The sequence below is a fragment of the Plecotus auritus genome (genome assembly GCF_963455305.1).
Source record: "Plecotus auritus genome assembly, chromosome: 1".
Taxonomy (NCBI): domain Eukaryota; kingdom Metazoa; phylum Chordata; class Mammalia; order Chiroptera; family Vespertilionidae; genus Plecotus; species Plecotus auritus.
In genome coordinates this window covers 70,361,256-70,379,738 of record NC_137770.1, presented here as the reverse complement: position 1 = coordinate 70,379,738, position 18,483 = coordinate 70,361,256, and the positions used below count along the sequence as shown (strand labels likewise).

At 41.0% G+C, this 18,483-nt stretch overlaps 1 protein-coding gene across 7 annotated transcripts in view; it reads left to right on the top strand.

Moving 5' to 3' along the window:
* The window catches only part of TMEM62 (transmembrane protein 62), a 76,906-nt gene that overhangs the window by 48,697 nt on the left and 9,726 nt on the right, over positions 1-18,483 (top strand). For all 7 annotated transcript variants that reach the window (XM_080674680.1, XM_080674677.1, XM_080674678.1 and 4 more), the window contains 3 exons: positions 5,510-5,669; positions 14,498-14,611; positions 16,678-16,762. In XM_080674680.1, the coding sequence (XP_080530806.1) occupies positions 5,510-5,669; positions 14,498-14,611; positions 16,678-16,762 (359 nt within the window). The remainder of the gene's footprint in view (positions 1-5,509; positions 5,670-14,497; positions 14,612-16,677; positions 16,763-18,483) is intronic.

Here is an 18,483-nt window from a genome sequence, read left to right as displayed (position 1 = left end):
CTTCCCTCCTCTGCCGGCCTGGTCACCCCTAACTTCCCTCCCCTGCAGGCTTGATCGCCCCCAACTGCCCTCCCTTGCAGGCCTGGTCCCTCCCAACTGCTCTCCCTTGCTGGCCATCTTGTGGCGGCCATCTTGTGTTCACATGGGGCCAGGATCTTTGACCACATAGGGGCAGCCATCTTGTGTGTTGGAGTTACAATCAATTTGAATATTACTCTTTTATTAGATAGGATAGAGGCCTGGTGTACGGATGGGGGCCAGCTGGTTTGCCCTGAAGGGTGTCCCGGATCAGGGTGGGGGTTCCCTTGGAGCGTGGGCGGCCTGGGCAAGGGGCCTGTGGTGATTTGCAGGCCGGCCACGCCCCCCGGCGACCCAAGCGGAGGCCCTGGTATCTGGGATTTATTTATCTTCTACAACTGAAACTTTGTAGCCTGGTGCGGAGCCAAGCCTCCTGCTCGATCCATGGCCGCAGCCATTTTTGTTGGGATTTATTTATCTTCTATAATTGAAACTTTGTAGCCTTGAGTGGAGGCCTGGGCCTGCCAGGGTGTGTGGAAAGCTTGGCTTCCTCCATTGCTGGGGAAACCCAAGCCTCCTGCTCCCTCTGTGGCCGCAGTCATCTTGGTTGGGTTAATTTGCATACTCGCTCCTGATTGGCTTGTGGGCGTGGCTTGTCAGTGTAGCAGAGTGATGGTTAATTTGCATATTACTCTTTTATTAGATAGGACTAGAGGCCCGGTGCAAGAAATCGTGCACTCGGGGGGGAGGGTCCCCCAGCCTGGCCTGTGCCCTGTCACAGTGCAGAAGCCCCACGATTGATCACCCCAAAGAGGTAGGCCCCATCCACCCATCCAGGGCTCCTCGATGGATTGCCCCAAAGAGTTAGGCCGGAGGCGGGGGTCCCACCTCCATGCCATGCAGAGCCAGGAGGCAGGACTCCCAGGCAGGCTTCGTGCTGCACACGTAGCATCAAGCCCAGCTCTGCCCACCTGCGCACGCCTGCTGTGCGTTTAATCATCTTGTGACGGCGTGAGGGCATCATGGCATGACGACGACTTAGGCTTTTATTAGTAAGGATACTAGAGGCCCAGTGCATGAAAATTTGTGCACTGGGGGGTGCTCCCTCAGCCCAGCCTGCCCCCTCTCACAGTCCGTGAGCCCTCAGGGAATGTCCAGGGGGGAGCAGGCCTAAGCTGCAGTCTGGCATCCCTCTGTGGGAGGCGACCGGACTGATCACGGGAAGGCGCCGCTCCCATCACCCTGCTGCTGCTGCCAATGCCAGCCGCGGTGGCTGCGAGGCCTGAGCCCCGAGCCTCGCAGCCTCTGGGGCTCATAGCTGCCTAAGCCCACGGTTTCCGTGAGCCCACAGCTGCCTAAACCCCGGGCCTCGCAGCCACTGTGGTTTTGTCTGGATGGACGTCTGAATGGACGTCTGGAAGACGTCTACCCTAATTAGCATATTACCCTTTTATTAGTATAGATAGACCAATTGGTTACTGTTTCATTCCAATTCAGTTAAAAATATATTGTAGCCCTGGCCAGTGTGGCTCAGTTGGTTGGAGTGTCGTCCTGTATACCAAAAGGTTGCAAGTTCTATTTCCAGTCAGGGCACATACCCAGGTTGTAAGTTAGACCCCCAGTCTGGGTGTGTTTGGGAGGCAACCTATCGATGTTTTTTTTTTTCTCTCTCTCTCTCCCTTCCTCTTTCTAAAAATCTCTCCCTCTCTCTCTCTCTTCCTCTCTCTCTCTTTCTATATATATATATACACACATATATACACACACACACATATGTATATATATATCATATATTTACTAGTATGCTGCTGAAAGTTTAAAAACTATCCAGAAACCCATAATTCTACCACTATTACTTTTGTGTATTTTATCCCACTTTTTTATCTGCATGTTGTTATATTGTTATAATTATAATATACATATTCTAGGGTTATTCTAAGATATTCCTTTGTATACTACTTAAAACAGTTATATTTTATATTTAAAAAAATTTTTTTTCATTTTACTACATAACCTTCCAAAAAAGAAAAAGCTGTATAAACCTTATGGAATTAAATAATCCATTGCCATGTGACTATGAATTAAAGAGACTTATGAAACCTTTCTTAAACATAAAGGCACTCTTATAAATATATGTACTTTATTTTTAAGCATATTTTTATTGATTTCAGAGAGGAAGGAAGAGTGAGAGAGAGACATCAATGATGAGAGAGAATCATTGATTGGCTGCCTCCTGCATGCCCCCTACTGGGGATTGAGCCTGCATCCTGGGCATGTGCCCTTGACTGGAATCGATCCCTGGACCCCTCAGTCTGCAGACTGATGCTCTATCCACTGAGCCAAACCAGCTAAGGTAATATATGTACTTTATGCTCTTTTAAATTTTATTTTGAAAAGTAATACAAGCACTGCCTTTGGAAAATAGGGTGTGGGATTATATGTGTATCCCTACCCTTCACCAATAGAACTATTATTAATGATTTTGAGTTTCCCTTAGTAGGCATTCTCTTTTAGGCATGTTTTTACATAGTTGTAATAATAGGGCACAATCTATTTTTTTTTAAAAAAATGTATTGGGCTGACATCTATATATATAAAAGTCTAAGTGACCTTTACAACTGGTCGCTATGATGTGCACTGACCACCAGAGGGCAGACGCTTAATGCAGAAGCTGCCCCCTGGTGATCAGTGCTCTCCCACAGCCAACCCCCCGTGGTCCCTCCTCCTGGCTGGCTGGCCCTGATCAGCCCCAATGGGGACTACGTGAGATGGCCCTCAGGGCCCTGATCGCCGGCCAGGCTGAGGGACCCCACCCATGCACGAATTTGTGCATCAGGCTTCTAGTTGGTTAATAAAAGTATACATGTTTCAAGTATTCAATTCTACAATACATCATCTGTATATTATTGCATTGTGTGTTGACCACCCCAAGTCAAGTCTCCTTTTGGGCCCAGTCTATTCTAATTCCTATATTTTTCTTTCAACAGAGAAAATATATCACAATTTATCTAACCATTTTTCTATCTGACTGTGAACTTTTAGATTTTTTCCCAATTTAGAGATAAGCCATCTGATACATACAGTCTTCCTTCATCTGAGTAATTCCTTTAGTGTTCTAGAAATGGGATTCTAAGTTAAAGAGTTTGAATTCCCGTATGACTGTTGATAAAGATTGCCCAATTACATTTGGCAATCAAATCATTATTTGTTTTTTTTAAATTGTAGTAAAATATACATACATAAAATTTACCATTTTAATCATTTTTAGGTGTTAAAATTTAAGTGTTAAATTCAGTGGCATTAAGTACATTCATATTGCTGTGCAACTGTCACCACCACCCATCACCAGAACTTGCATCTTCCAAAACTGAAACTCTTTACCCATCTCCACTAATAAAAGAGAAACATGCAAATTAACCATCACTCCACTATGCCAAGCCATGCCCAGCAGCCAATCAGGAGCGAGTATGCAAATTAACCCAACCAAGATGGTGGCCAGCCACAGAGCTGGAGCAAGCAGGAGGCTTGGGTTGCCCCAGCAATGGAGGGAGCCAAACTTCTCGCCTGCCCTGGCCGGCCCTGGCCTCCACTCAAGGCTACAAAGTTTCAATTATAGAACATAAATAAATCCCAACAAAAATGGCGGTGGCCACAGAGCTGGAGCAAGCAGGAGGCTTGGGTCTCCCCTGGCAATGGAGGAAGCCAAGCTTCCCACCTGCCCTGGCCGGCCCTGGCCTCCGCTCAAGGCTACAAAGTCTCAGTTATAGATGATAAATAAATCCTAGATACTTGCTTCCATCCGGCCCTGGCCTCTGCTCAAGGAGGTGCTGAAAAAAAAGAAAGAGAAAAAAGGAGGGGCTGGGATCTTGGGTCGTCGGGGGGTGATCAGGCCAGGATGGGACGGCAAGGGCCATTGGGGGTAAGCAGACCAGCAGGGGTCCAGTTGGGGGTGAGCAGGCCGTCAGTGGGGGTCAGTTGGAGGTGATCAGGACAGGGGGTGTCAGTTTAGAGTGAGCAGGCCAGCAGAGGCGCAGTTGGGGGTGATCAAGCTGGCGGGGGGGCATTTGGGGGTGAGCAGGCCGGCGGCGGGGGGCAGTTGGGGGCGAGCAGGCCAGCAGGTAGAGTGGTTAGGGGAAATCAGGCAGGCAGACAGGCATTTGAGCAGCTGGAGCCAGTAGTCCTGGATGGTGAGAGGGATGTCCGACTGCCAGTTTAGGCCTGATCCCTGTAAACCGGCAGTAGGACATCCTTCAAGGGGTCCCAGATTGGAGAGGGTGCAGGCCGGGCTGAGGAACACCTCCTGCCCCCCGTGCACGAATTTCGTGCACCGGACCACTAGTTCAACAATAACTCTCTTATTACTACCTCCCTGTAGCCCCTGGCAATCAACATTCTACTGTCTGTCTCTATGAATTTGACTATTCTAGGTACCTCATATAAGAGGAATTCTCTGTCCTTTTGTGACTGGCTTTTTACACTTAGCATAGTGTGTTTAAGGTTCATACATGTTGTAGCATGTGTCAGAAATTCCTTCCTTCTCAATCCCAAATAATATTTCATTGTATGGATATGTTACATTTTGTTTATCCATTCATCCATAAATAGATACTTGTGCTTCCACTTTTGGGCAACTGTGAGCAATGCTTCTATAGCCTGAGTACAAATATCTGTTCAAAATCCTGCATTCAAAATTGTGCCACTATTTTGAAAGGTCTAATTTTGGGGGGTATATATCCAGAAGTGGAATTGCTGAATTATATGGTAATTATATGTTTAATTTTTCGAGGAACCACCATACTGTTTTCCATAGTGGCCTTACCATTTCACATTCCCACCATCAGTGAATAAGGTACCCAGTTACTTTTTAAAATAGGTACTAATTTATGTTATTAGATATTGTACTTTTAAAAAGATTTACTACTTAATCTGGAAAAAATGTTATCAAGCTGTTTTAAGATTTTTTTTTTATCACTAGTTAAGTAAAACATACATTTCTCAGTCAGTTTTCTTTTTATAGGAGCTGGATATCAGATTTAGGCATTATATTCTCTGGGGCCTGGTAACCTTAGCCTTATTTGTAACATTGCTTCTTTAGTTTAGATAGAAAAACCAAATAAGTGAATGGGAACTGAATAAGGAGATGGTAGGCTTGACATTAGATGAACAAATGTCTAATTTACATTCTCTTCCTATGAGAAAAACCAGGACTTCAGGAGTTTCTTCAGAAAGAACTTCGGGTCTACTCCAAAATATACTCCAGAAACTACTCCAGAATAGTTTCTAATGTCTCACCAGTTCAGGTTTGCTGAATTATGCAACTCAAAAGCCACCATTCAGAAAGAAACCAAATTATATGAATAGTGGTCCCTACAATTGTACCATGTCATGATTCTGCCTATACTTTTATCTTTTCAGGTTATTATAGGTTATTCTCCTTTATAAAAACAATGACAAATACCTAAAACCTGTTTTATATATGCTTTCATTTCAGAGTTTTGGCCTTTTCCTCATCCTCCATTACTTCTGTCACAGTTAAGATCGATGGAGTTCATTTAGGGGAAGCTACTCATTTGTCTGGTCCTATTTTCACACTGAAGTGGAACCCAAGAGACTACATTAATAGTACACATAATATAGAAGTAATTGTCCAGGTAAGTTAGTAATTTTCAATTCGCTATGTAAATGTGATTAGACTGTAACCACACTGAACTCCAACTTGGGGGAGGAGGGTTGCAGTCAGTTGGTACAGATGAAACTAAGTTTAATAAAAATTTGGATGCATTGGATTTGGTATGTTCTGAAAATGTGCACTCAGGAGTAATTCTACTTTTAGACTAAAAACTGAGCAGAGGAAAAGATGAGTGTGCAACTTCTGGCCACAGTCCCCCCTTTTTCTAACTTCAGGGAATCATTCTTTGGTTTTCTTTTCTACTGTGGCCCTAGTGTCTTTTACTAATGGGAGAAAAATTCACCAATATACCAAAAGATAATAGAATAAGTCAGAAAACATGTATTTATGTATCCATGCCTTTGATTGCTATCTCCTAATACAGGAAAATTGTGTCATTATTTTGAAAGCTCTAGGACAGCAAATTTTCAGTGCAATAAAGGATTTTTTATTTTATTTGGGAGTATGCATTTATAGCATATGCAGTTATTGTCTGCCTGGCATTGCTCTGATTTAACCTGGCAGGCATTTAATTCACTAGCACCTGCCAAGGTAGACAGTGATCACTGTTACCAAAATAAAGCTGTTTCATCAACCTAATGAAACTCTTTAAGGGATAGATTGTGCTCAGAAATTATTATTATTTTTTTAAATAAATCTTTATTCAGATTATTACAATTATTTCTCCTTTTTCTCCCCATATCTCCCCTCCACCCATTTCCCACCCCACCTTCTGCCCTTACCTCCCCCCCACTGTCCTCATCCATAGGTGTATGATTTTTGTCCAGTCTCTTCATGAACCCCCCATACCCCTTTCCCCCTGAGAAGAATTATCAGTCCACTCCCTTTCTATGCCCCTGATTCTATTATATTCACCAGATTATTCTGTCCCTCAGGTTTTTAATTCACTTGATTTTTAGGTTCACTTGTTGATAGATATGTATTTGTTGTTCATAATTTTTACCTTTACTTTTTTCTTCTTCCTCTTCTTTAAGAATACCTTTCAGCATTTCATATAATACTGGTTTGGTGGTGATGAACTCCTTTAGCTTTTTCTTGTCTGTGAAACTCTTTATCTGCCCTTCAATTCTGAATGATTGCTTTGCTGGGTAGAGTAATCTTGGTTGTAGGTTCTTGCTATTCATCATTTTGAATATTTCTTGCCACTCCCATCTGGCCTGCATAGTTTCTGTTGAGAAATCAGCTGACAATCGTATGGGTGCTCCCTTGTAGGTAACTAACTGTTTTTCTCTTGCTGCTTTTAATATTCTCTCTTTGTCTTTTGCTCTTGGCATTTTAATTATGATGTGTCTTGGTGTGGTCCTCTTTGGATTCCTTTTGTTTGGGGTTCTGTGGGCTTCCTGGACTTGTAAGTCTATTTCTTTCACCAGGTGTGGGAAGTTTTCTGTCATTATTTCTTCAAATAGGTTTTCAGTATCTTGCTCTCTCTCTTCTTCTGGCACCCCCATAATTCTGATGTTGGTACGCTTGAAGTTGTCCCAGAGTCTTCTTACATTATCTTCAACTTTTTGGATTTATTTTTTGCTTTTTGCTTTTTCGGTTGAGTGTTTTTTGCTTCTTTGTAATTCAATTCTTTGACTTGATTTTTGTGTTCCTCTTGTCTGTTTTTGGGTCTCTGTATAATATTTTTTATTTCAGTCAGTGTATGTTTAATTTCTAGTTGGTCCTTTTTCATATCTTCGAGGGTCTCGTTATATTTATCGGCCTTTTCTAGGATATTCTTAAAAAGCCTTATAAGCGTGGTTTTGAATTCTATATCCAGTCATTTGTTTTCCTCCATTTCTTTCGTTTGTGATCTGATTCTTTGACGCCGCATTTTCACTGCTTCCCTGAGTTGGTAAGGTTGATTTGTGTGCTAGGTTTCCAATATGGCCCAATGGGTCGGCCTCCCCAGTTAACCTGAGGTGGACACTCTTGGTGCACCCCTTTGTGGACTGTGTGTACAGCCTTGTTGTAATAAAGTCTTGATTGTTGTTGGTATCACTGGGAAGAATTGACGTCCAGGCCAGTTGGCTGTAAGGATCAGCTGTGTCTATGCTGGGAGAAGTTCGGTGCTGGAGACAGCCTTATAGGATTAGACTTGCCAAATTGCAATAGCCTCTGTGCTCAGCTTGGATGGGGTGGAGCCTCAGTCTTGGCTTCCCATCAGCCTTGCCCTTGTGCGCACGTGTGTGCCTTCAGACCTCTGCCTTCCCGGCTCCCGAGTCTCCGCCCGAGAGTCCAGACTTCCCCCACAAGAACGTGGGTCCCCAGGGGCTCGCCTGGAACTGGGGTTCACTGCGGACAGAACTGGGGCTCAGTGCATTCAGGAGCCTCTGACTCCCTTCCACTAGGGAAAGCCTGTGGCAACCTCCGCAGCCTTTGTGCGCACTGGCGTGCTTGCACTTTCAGTCCTCCGCCTTCCCCGGCTCCCGAGTCTCCGCCCGAGAGTCCAAACTCCCCCTGTAAGAGCGTGGGTCCCCAGGGGCTCGCCCAGAACTGGGGTTCAGTGCAGTCAGAACTGGGGTTCAGTGCGTTCGGGGGCTTCCTTCCCCCTTCCGCCAGAGAAAGTCAGCCAGGCTCTCAGCCGCCCTTCCTCTCTGCGCGCACAAAGACCCTTTGCTGTACCTCCAATTCTCTGTGAGTTTTTCTCTTTCCTTCTAGTTGTAGAATTTTCACTCAGCCAGCTTTCCTGTGGTTCTGGATGGTGTCCGTTCTGTCTTTTAGTTGTAGTTTTGAAATTGTTGTGCCAGGCAGCAGTTTAGGTGTTTACCTATGCTGCCATCTTGGTTTCTCTCAGAAATTATTTTCTAAAAAAAAAAAAAAAATCTGTCAATTTTATAACTTTATGGTTTGATGACAGTTTTTAACAAATCTTTTAATATTAAGTTGGTTTGAAATATGAAGTAATCCTTCAGAAAACACATAAAATTATTTTTATTACTGTGCTGTTGTTTTTTGTCACAGAGAAGGATTTTGAGCAGGAAAGAGCTATTTACTGAGCCCTGATGCCAAGCACTTAAATTTTTTACTTAATCCATATCACAATCCTGTATGCTGGGTAGCTTTATCCCCGAATCATAGATAAGGAACAAGAGAAGGCACTTTACAATGTCACTGTGTTTGAAGTATTTTGCTTAGGAGGAAAAAGGAACACACAGGGAGGATGTGGAAGGTGGGATGGCTGGGGATAAACTCTTAATGTCTTTCATATTAGAAGTTGGTCATTTTAAAAAAGCTTGAAGGTATGAGTGCAACTAGAATATTCCCTGTGTCATGGGGAAGAAGTAGGAGCAACCATAGGAGATCTGCTCACAGTAGGAATGGGGAACTCTCAAATCCTTGGATTGCTCCAGAATCTCAGCTTCTGTAGTTTTATGAGAAAGAAACCTTATTCATATTTCTTGAAACATTTCTGGTTATCTATTTGAATCCTTAGTAAAAAATGTAAAATTACTATACTTTTTATGTGTTTAACATTTCTTGCAACATTATTGAGGTATAATTTACATATAAAACGCTGTGTATCTAAAGAATGCAATTTGGTAAGTTTTGACATACATACACATCCTTGAAACCATTACTACAGTCAATATGATACATCACCCTCAAAAGTGTTCTTGTGCCCTTTTGTAACTACCTTCTTTCCACTTTCATTTCCAGGCAACCAGTGATCTGTTTTCTGTCTATATGTGTTATAACTTAAAAACATTAGTCTACTGAATATGAAATAGGGAACCTGGTCCCCTCATTCATCCATGGGAACATTACGTCCTTTTTTTAAAAAAAATATTTTTTATTGACTTCGGACAGGAAGGGAGAGGGAAAGACAGATAGAAACATCAATGAATCACTGATCGGCCGCCTCCTACATGCCACCATTGGTGATTGAGCCCACAACTGGGGCATGTGCCCTGACCAGGAACCAAACCTTGACCTTCTGGTTCCTAGGTCAACACTCAACCACTCAGGCACACTGGCTGGGTGAACATTATGTCCTTTCAAATATGTTATGCTATATAGGTCTGAGAGAAAAATCTGTGAGAATCTGGCCGGTGTGGCTCAGTTGAGTGTCGCCCTGTGCACTGAAGCTTTGTTAGTTTGATTCCTGGTCAGGGCACGTGCCCAGGTTGTGGGTTTGGTCCCCAGTTGGGGTGCATAAGGAGGCAAACTGATTGATATTTCTCTCTCACATTGATGTTTCCCTCTCTCCTCTCTCGCCTCTCCCTTCCTCTCTCTCTAAAATTAATAAAAACAATTTTTAAAAATCTGTAAGATCACATCAATTTATTATATTGTATTTTACCTACTTACTAGGAACACACTTACTGCTTACTATATTCATTGAATATAGGTTCCAGGCAGCCTACCAGCAAACATTCTCAGATCAATTTTCAGTGTGGTTCCTGAACTAGTAGCATCAACACCACCTGGGAAATTGTTAGAAATGCTAACTCTCGGTTCCCTTCTCAAACCTGTGAACAAGCCCTAACTGGTTTGGCTCAGTGGATAGAGTGTCGGCGTGTGGACTGAAGGGTCCCAGGTTCGATTCTGGTCTAGGGCATGTACCTTGGTTGCGGGCACATCCCCAGTAGGGAGTGTGCAGGAGGCAGCTGATTGGTGTTTCTCTCTCATAGATGTTTCTAGCTCTCTATCCCTTTCCCTTCCTCTCTGTAAAAAAAATCAATAAAATATATTAAAAACAAAACAAAACCTATGAACCAGAAACTCTGGAGATGGGAGCCAGTAATCTTTTAACAGTCAATCCCTCCAGGTGATTCCGATGTGCATTAAAGTTTGAGGACAGTATTTTAGACTGTTGTATCTACTTTGCCAATTTAAAGACTAAAAATTTCTATGTCTCTAAATTTAAAAAAATCTCTGCTTTAAAACAAGAACTTATCACTTAAAGTAAGAATATTTGGAGTATAGTTTGATAAATGCCAGTAAAGCTTCTTTTCACTATTTAAAAAGTTTTGTATGAGCATTATGCTAAGCGAAATAAGCCAGTCAGAGAAGGATGAATATCACATGATCTCACTCATTTGTGGAGTATAATGAACAACATAAACTGATGAACAAAATCCGATCCAGAGACAGAGAAGCATCAATCAGACCGTCAAACCTCAGAGGGAAGGTAGGGAAGGGTGGGGGTAAGGAGGAGATCAACCAAAGGACTTGTATGCATGCATATAAGCCTAACCAATGGACACCGACACCAGGGGCGTGAGGGTGTGAGTGGAGGGGGGTGCTAGGGAAGCAATGAGGGGATAAGGACACATATGTAATACCTTAATCAATAAAGGGGGGGGAAATAAAAACTTTTGTATGATGGTTAATTTAAAAAATATATGAAAGAGATAATACTATAATGAATTCCTATGGATCCATCAGCCAACTTAAACAGTTATCAACTCATGACCAGTCTTTTTTTATCTATATCCCATCCACGTCTCTCCTTCCTGCACCATGATATCATTTTATATGTAAATATGTTAGTATGAATCACTAAAAGATAAGGACTATTTTTAAAAATGTAACCATTTTAAAAAAGTAACCATAATACCATATTATACCTGAAAAATTAACAGTAATTCCTTAATATCAAACCATCCAGCTAGTGTTCAGTTTTCCCAATTTGTCATATATGTTTCTCTCTATACATTGCATTTAGTTGATTCAAGTCAGAATCCAAACAAGGCTCAAATATTGCATTTAGCTGATTTGACTCTTCTGTCTCTCCACCTCTCCTGTTTTTTCCCTTGCATTGTATTTTCTTTGGAAACTGGGTCTTTTATCCTGTAGAATTTCCTGTGTTCTAGATTTTTGCTTTTTTATTTGAGTCTGTTTTTTAGCAAGAATACTTCATATGGTGTTTTATTCTTTCACTAGAAGACTATAATATCTGGTCATCTCTTTGTTAGTAAGGTTAAGATTGATCAGTGTATTCAGGTATTGTTAACCTTATCTAATGATGTGCTGATAAATATTTAACAACCAACTTGGAGGATGTTTGGAGTGGGGGCTGCTTCTTAGCATTTCTCTGATTTATACCAATTTCCATGATATAAATATTCCTACCAACACAACATCAGTTGGCTTACAAAATTCCTGAAAATCTAACTGGTCTTGTGAGTCAGTCAAGCCAGCTCCAGCAAACTGCTGGATTATCCCTCCATTCATTGGGAAGTATCCAATCAGATTTTCATTGAAGGATTTCCAGCAGTTATTGATTATCTTTGCCTAGGTCCATTATTTCATTAGATTTATAAAATGACTAGTAGCCCTGCGCACGAATCTGTGCACCAGTAGCTCGCCAGTAGCTCACTGCCGCTCTCCAGTAGCTCTCCGCCCACTGCCCTGCCCTCCTGTAGCTCCCCCCGCCCCCTCTCATAGCTTGCTGCCCTGCCCCCTCCTGTAGCTCTCTGCTGCCAGCTTGTAGCTTGCTGCCCCATCCTCCTGCTGATCCATGATCCAGTTGTTATGTGGTTGGTCGTTATGCTTCACAGCGAAACGACCATTTGCATATTATATCTTTATTATATAGGATTATGCTTTGATTGGTTGTTTGATTGTTCTGCCATTCGGTCTATTTGCATATTACTCTTTTATCATATAGGATGATATTCAAATTGCTACTCCTTATTATAGGAGTATTAATTAGAATAGGTCTATAAAGAAAACATTTATCTTTTTGGTACCCAGATAATAGAGTTCATACAAGAAAGACAGGATAAATTCTTTCTTTGTTTTTTAAATTCTTTATTGTGAAAAGTATTACATATGTCTCCTTTTTCCCCCATTGACCTCTCACCGGCCATCCCCACCCCCATCAAATGCCCCCACCCCCCTATTGTCTGTGTCCATTGGTCATGCTCATATGCAAGGATACAAGGCCTTTGGTTGATCTCTTACCCCCGCCCCCCAACCTTATTTGCCTTCCCTCTGAGGTTTGATGGTCTGTTTGATGTTTTTCTGTCTCTGGATCTATTTTTGTGCATCAGTTTATGTTGTTCATTATATTCCACAAAGGAGGGAGATCATGTGATATTTGTCTTTCTCGAACTGGCTTATTTTGCTTAGTGTAGTGTTCTTCAGTCCATCCATGCTGTTGCAAATGGTAAGAGTTCTTTCTTTTTTACAGCAGTGTAGTATTCCATTGTGTAGATGTACCACAGGTTTTTAATCCACTCATCTGCTGATGGGCACTTAGGCTGTTTCCAAATCTTAGCTATTATAAATTGTGCTGCTATGAACATAGGGGTGCATATATCCTTTCTAATTAATGTTTCTGATTTCTTGGGATATATTCTTGGAAGTGGGATTACTAGGTCAAATGGGAGTTCCATTTTTAATTTTTTGAGGAAACTCCATACTGTTTTCCATAGAGGCTGCACCAGTCTGCATTCCCACCAGCAGTGTACGAGGGTTCCTTTATCTCCACATCCTCACCAGCACTTGTCATTTATTGATTTGTTGATGATAGCCATTCTGACAGGTGTGAGATGGTATCTCATTGTCGTTTTGATTTGCATCTCTCGGATGATTAGTGACTTTGAAGATATTTTTATATGTCTCTTGGCTTTCTGTATGTCCACTTTCGAAAAGTGTCTGTTTAGGTCCTTTGCCCGTTTTTTGATTGGATTGCTTATCTTCCTTTTGTTAAGTTGTATGAGTTCCCTATAAATGTTGTAGATTAAACCCTTATTGGATGTAACATTGGCAAATATATTCTCCCGTGCAGTGGTCTTTCTTGTTGTTTTGTTGATGGTTTCTTTTGCTGTGCAGAAGCTTTTTATTTTGTTGTAGTCCTATTAGTTTATTTTCTCTTTAGTTTCCATTGTCCTAGGAGATATATCTGCAGGATAAATTCTTAATTCTTCCCCCACCTCCCTTTTTTAAACCAGCGTTCAGAATAATGAGTTGCTTCTTTAGCATCTGCCAAAGATAACCGTATGAGTCTTCTAGTTTAAGTATCATTATGAATCCAACATTTTAAAAATCATATGTAGCATGTTTTAATCCATTACATTTATTCTTTTTTTTTAAATATATTTTATTGATTTTTTTACAGAGAGGAAGGGAGAGGGATAGAGAGTCAGAAACATTGATGAGAGAGAAACATCAATCAGCTGCCTCCTGTACACCCCCAACTGGGGATGTACCTGCAATCAAGGTACATGCCCTTGACAGGAATCAAACCTGGGACCCTTGAGTCCACAGGCCGACGCTCTATCACGCTCTATCCACTGAGCCAAACTGGTCAGGGCTGCATTTATTCTTTTTGATGCTCAAATTGTTCCATCTTTGGCTAGTGGGAACATTTCCAAATTGGTCACTAAGTCCTTTGATACAATCCTAGTAGTCTTTGTTAGTTTTTTTGTTTGTTTGTTTGTTTGTTTGTTTGTTTTTGCTTTCCCATATGACAAGATATTCCAAGCCCTTCTTACGCATTTCTTACTCAAACACTGGAATCAGCCATTTTTCTAAAGAGCACTGGTTCCTTATAGTGAAAAATTATACTTTGAGACCACAATTGGCACTAGCCCAGCTAGTTCACTGCTATTGGGTTTGTTGTTATTTCTAGGCCTTTTCAGTGAACATAGGAAAATACAGATTTTTTTTAAAAGAAAAGATATTGTGAGAACATGGTGACATTTCCAATTTAAATCTAGAATTACAAGGTTCTAAAGATATTTCCAATTTAAATCTAGATTTACAAGGTTTTATGTAAAAGTGCTTGTAGGAAGAATAAAAAATAAATGAAAAAAAGTAGCATGATAGTTTCTTCTCTGCTCTGCTTCTAACTAGGATTCTGCTGGAAGAAGTAAGAGTGTTCACCACATATTTTCTCTTCAAGAGGATAATCATCTCAGATTTGACCCTCTAGTATCATTTATTCTTCTTACAGATCACTGCATGGTGGTGAGTAAATTCAACCTAATGATTTGTGTGTTTCTACTGGATTTGGTAGGTCCAAAATCATAAATAATCATGTGATGAGAAAGCTGAACCTTATAAAATGAAAAGTTTAGTTATTCATTTAGAAGAATAAAATGCTTTTAAGTTGAAAAGCATAGACAAGTAATACCTGTTTTGGGATCTGTCTCTAACCAATGCCATTAAACCAGGATAACTAAAGGAATTATAGGGACTGTGTGTCCTACACAACAAACAATATGTGCTAAATGTAGAAAACTTGTAAATTTTAGAAATAAAGTGAAACCATTCCAACATCATTCTTTGATCACACTACCCATTATAACCATTGTATTTGTCATTATGATACTGTTTTCTCTCATATACATTTGCATATGAGTTTTTAGTATAAAATGGTAAGTAAACTTTTAATTCTCTTTTGCTGTCTGATTTTTTCCCATGGAGGAATTTGTTTTGACTATTATTTTATATCAGTTTATATTATTTAATAACATGATGTTATTGACTGCATTATACTGTCATAGATAGACCTTAAGCATTTCCCTATTGCTGGGTGTTTGTTTCCAATTTTCCCCTCTACTATATAAATACTGCTTGTATCTAAGTTTTTGCATCTAGTAGTTTTGGGGGATAAATTCCTAGAAGTGAATTGCTAGGTGAAAGAGTTGACACACTATTCTATATACTTTACTTACTTATTATATAACTACATAAATTACTTATTATTTATTATATTCATTGTTTTTTGTTTGTTTGTTTGTTTGTTTTGTCTATCCTCCCTTAGTAAAACATAAGCCCTATGAAGGCAGGGATCTTTATCTGGTATGCCTAACACCTAGTAGGCCCTCAATAAAGATTTCTTGAGCAAATAAATGGGTATTTTTTTTTTTTTTTTTTTTTTTTAGTTTTTAATATACATTGTCAAATAGTGTTCCAGAGAAGCTGTGGCAATTTATACTCTATTTCCCTCAGATCTCACCTATACTGGGTATTAACATAAAATGTTCAAAAGATATACACTACAATGTTAAGAAGAAAATTTAAACCTCCTTTAATTTCACCTCCACACAGACTTAAACTGTGAATTGATTATTTTAATTGGCTTTTATTACTTGTGTGATTGTGTTTTGTAAAACTATGACTAATGGGTATTTGTATCTAATTTTTACAAAATTTTTGTGTCATTTTTCTTTTGGGGATTATTAATAACTGCTTAGATCAGGATTTAGAAACGTTGATGTTCTATGAATTATCTGGGAATATTAGTAAAAGGCATATTCTAATCATTGGGGCTGAGGTGGGGCCTTACGTTCTGCATTCCTAACAAGCTCAAGATAATTCCAGTGATGACCTTTGAGAAACAAGGATCTAAATTACATTTCTTTACTGTGAGTTAATCACCAAGTGAATGACTTCTTGATGGAGAAAGCAAAAAGAAAGTGCAGTCTCTGTTCACTCAGCTGCAGTGTACTGTGCACTGGTTTTATTCTTATACAAATTTAATCAATTTTTAAAACTGATTTCAAAGAGGAAGAGAGAGGGAGAGAGAGAGAAACATCAATGATGAGAGAAAATCATTGATTGGCTGCCTCTCGTATGCCCCCTACTGGGGATCGAGCCCGCAACCCAGGCATGTGCCCTTGACCAGAATTGAACCTGGGACCCTTCAGTCCGCAGGCCGACACTCTATCCACTGAGCCAAACTGGCTAGGGCTATTCTTACACAATTTTAAATAAAACAAAACAAAGTATGCTTCTCCTATAACAATGAAAATGGACTATTTTAATTTGATCATTTTTTATAACTATATAAAATTACTTGGTTTCAACATGGTGTAAGTATCCAAATTCTGAAAGAGTAATGCTGAGGCAACTTATAATTTTCTATTTTGGTAGTTCAGATGTTTGATTTTCTTTGGCTACATATTTTTCTTATATAGTCATTTCTGCTAATGATGTCATTTTCATTTTTGTTAATGAGGCCATTTTAAAAATCTTAACCAAAGCTGTGCCCATGTATCTATTTCACATTAACACCTATTTCTCTGCAGGCCCGGGTCCTTTTTGTGATGATTGTGCTGATCCAGCTCTTCATTCTCATTATTTATAGGCATCAAAGATATCTAGAGCTTAAAGGTTAGTCATGGTTTCTTTCATTCTCAGAAGAATTTTTATTTTAAAGTAGTACATAATGTCCTCACTATTGCCAAATGATAAATATGAGTATAAATATAGTCTTTGCCTGAGCTCTGTGAGGTATACCTTTTCAACTACCACACATTTTCCACAGTACTCTATCTTAAAAAAACACACAACCCTTTAATCACTTGCTGCTACATGAGGCTCAACCAAAATGGGGGGGGGGGGGGGGGGACAAAAATCACAATATAGCTCAAAGTGGCCAAACATCTCTGCTAGACATTGAAGATCTTCCACAATCTGGTGTTACCTAACTAGCCATATTTTCACCCAGTTACCTGTATTTTATTCTAGGTAACTATTCACTGTTCATACCATGCACATTTCTGCTTTTGCACTTTTGCCCAGGTCATCATCTCTAATTTAAATTGTTTTCCTAAATTTGTCTAATCTTAGCTTCCTTTAGGGCTCATCTCAAAACCACTTTTTCCATGCCATTTTCTCCAACCATTCCGGTCATAATGAGCTCTTGTTTCTCTAAGTCCCTATAGTCCTTCCTGACGATTAATTGATACATAATTAGCCAATCACTTGGCTTTCATAACCACTTCAAATGTATATACATTTTCTCCTCAGCCAAACTCTAAGTTCCTCAATGCAGGAGCCTTTGTTTTCTACTTCTTGCTTGTTTTCCACAGCACCCAGCGCTGAGTTGGTGCATAATAGACAGTAAATACTTGTCGAATTAAACTTTCCTTATCTCTTCTTGGCTTGGGTGAAATCGCTGAGGTCAGGGACTGATTATGGGGGAGGGGAGAACTATAGTAATGACTAAACAGTAACATGGTTAGCTGAATAAGTAGTGCACTACTGAATGTTTTCCTGCATATATATACTAGAGGCCTGGTGCATGAAATTCGTGCAGGGGGGCAGGGAGGGGGTCCCTCAGCCCAGCCTGCACCCTCTTCAGTCGGGGACCCCTTGGGGGATGTCCAACTGCCAGTTGAGGCCCGATCCCACAGGTGGCGTCACGCCCTCACAGTCAGGCCTCAACTGGCAGTCGGACATCCCTCTCACAATCCGGGACCGCTGGGCCTAACCGCTAGCCTGCCTGATTGCCCCTAACCACTTCTGCCTGCCAGCCTGTTGATGCCTAACTGCTCCCCTGCCAGCCTGATGACGCCTAACTGCTCCCCTGCTGGCCTGATCGCCCCCCAACTGCCCTCCCCTGCTGGCCTGATTGCCCCTAACCACTCCCCTGCTGGCCTGATGATGCCTAACTGCTCCCCTGCCAGCCTGATCACCCCCAACTGCCCTCACCTGCCGGCCTGATCTCCCACAACTGCCCTCCCCTGCCGCGACCCGCCTCCTCCGCATGAGGCGACAGAGACGCCGGCAATAGCCTCCTCCACGCTGCGTAGAGCTGTGGGATCCCCAGGCCTCACCGCACGGAGCAGCCACCGGGCCCCACCTTGGCTGTGTGCGCATCCATCTTGTGACAGCCATCTTGTGACAACGTGAGGGCATGACGCCACCTAGGTTATTATTAGTATATATATATATATATATATATATATATATATATATACACACACACACACACACACACACACACACACACACATAAATATATATATATATATATATATGGTAAAGCTTCTATGAAAAAGTTCCAGAAACATTATTGCCCACATATAATGTGCACATAATGTACATAA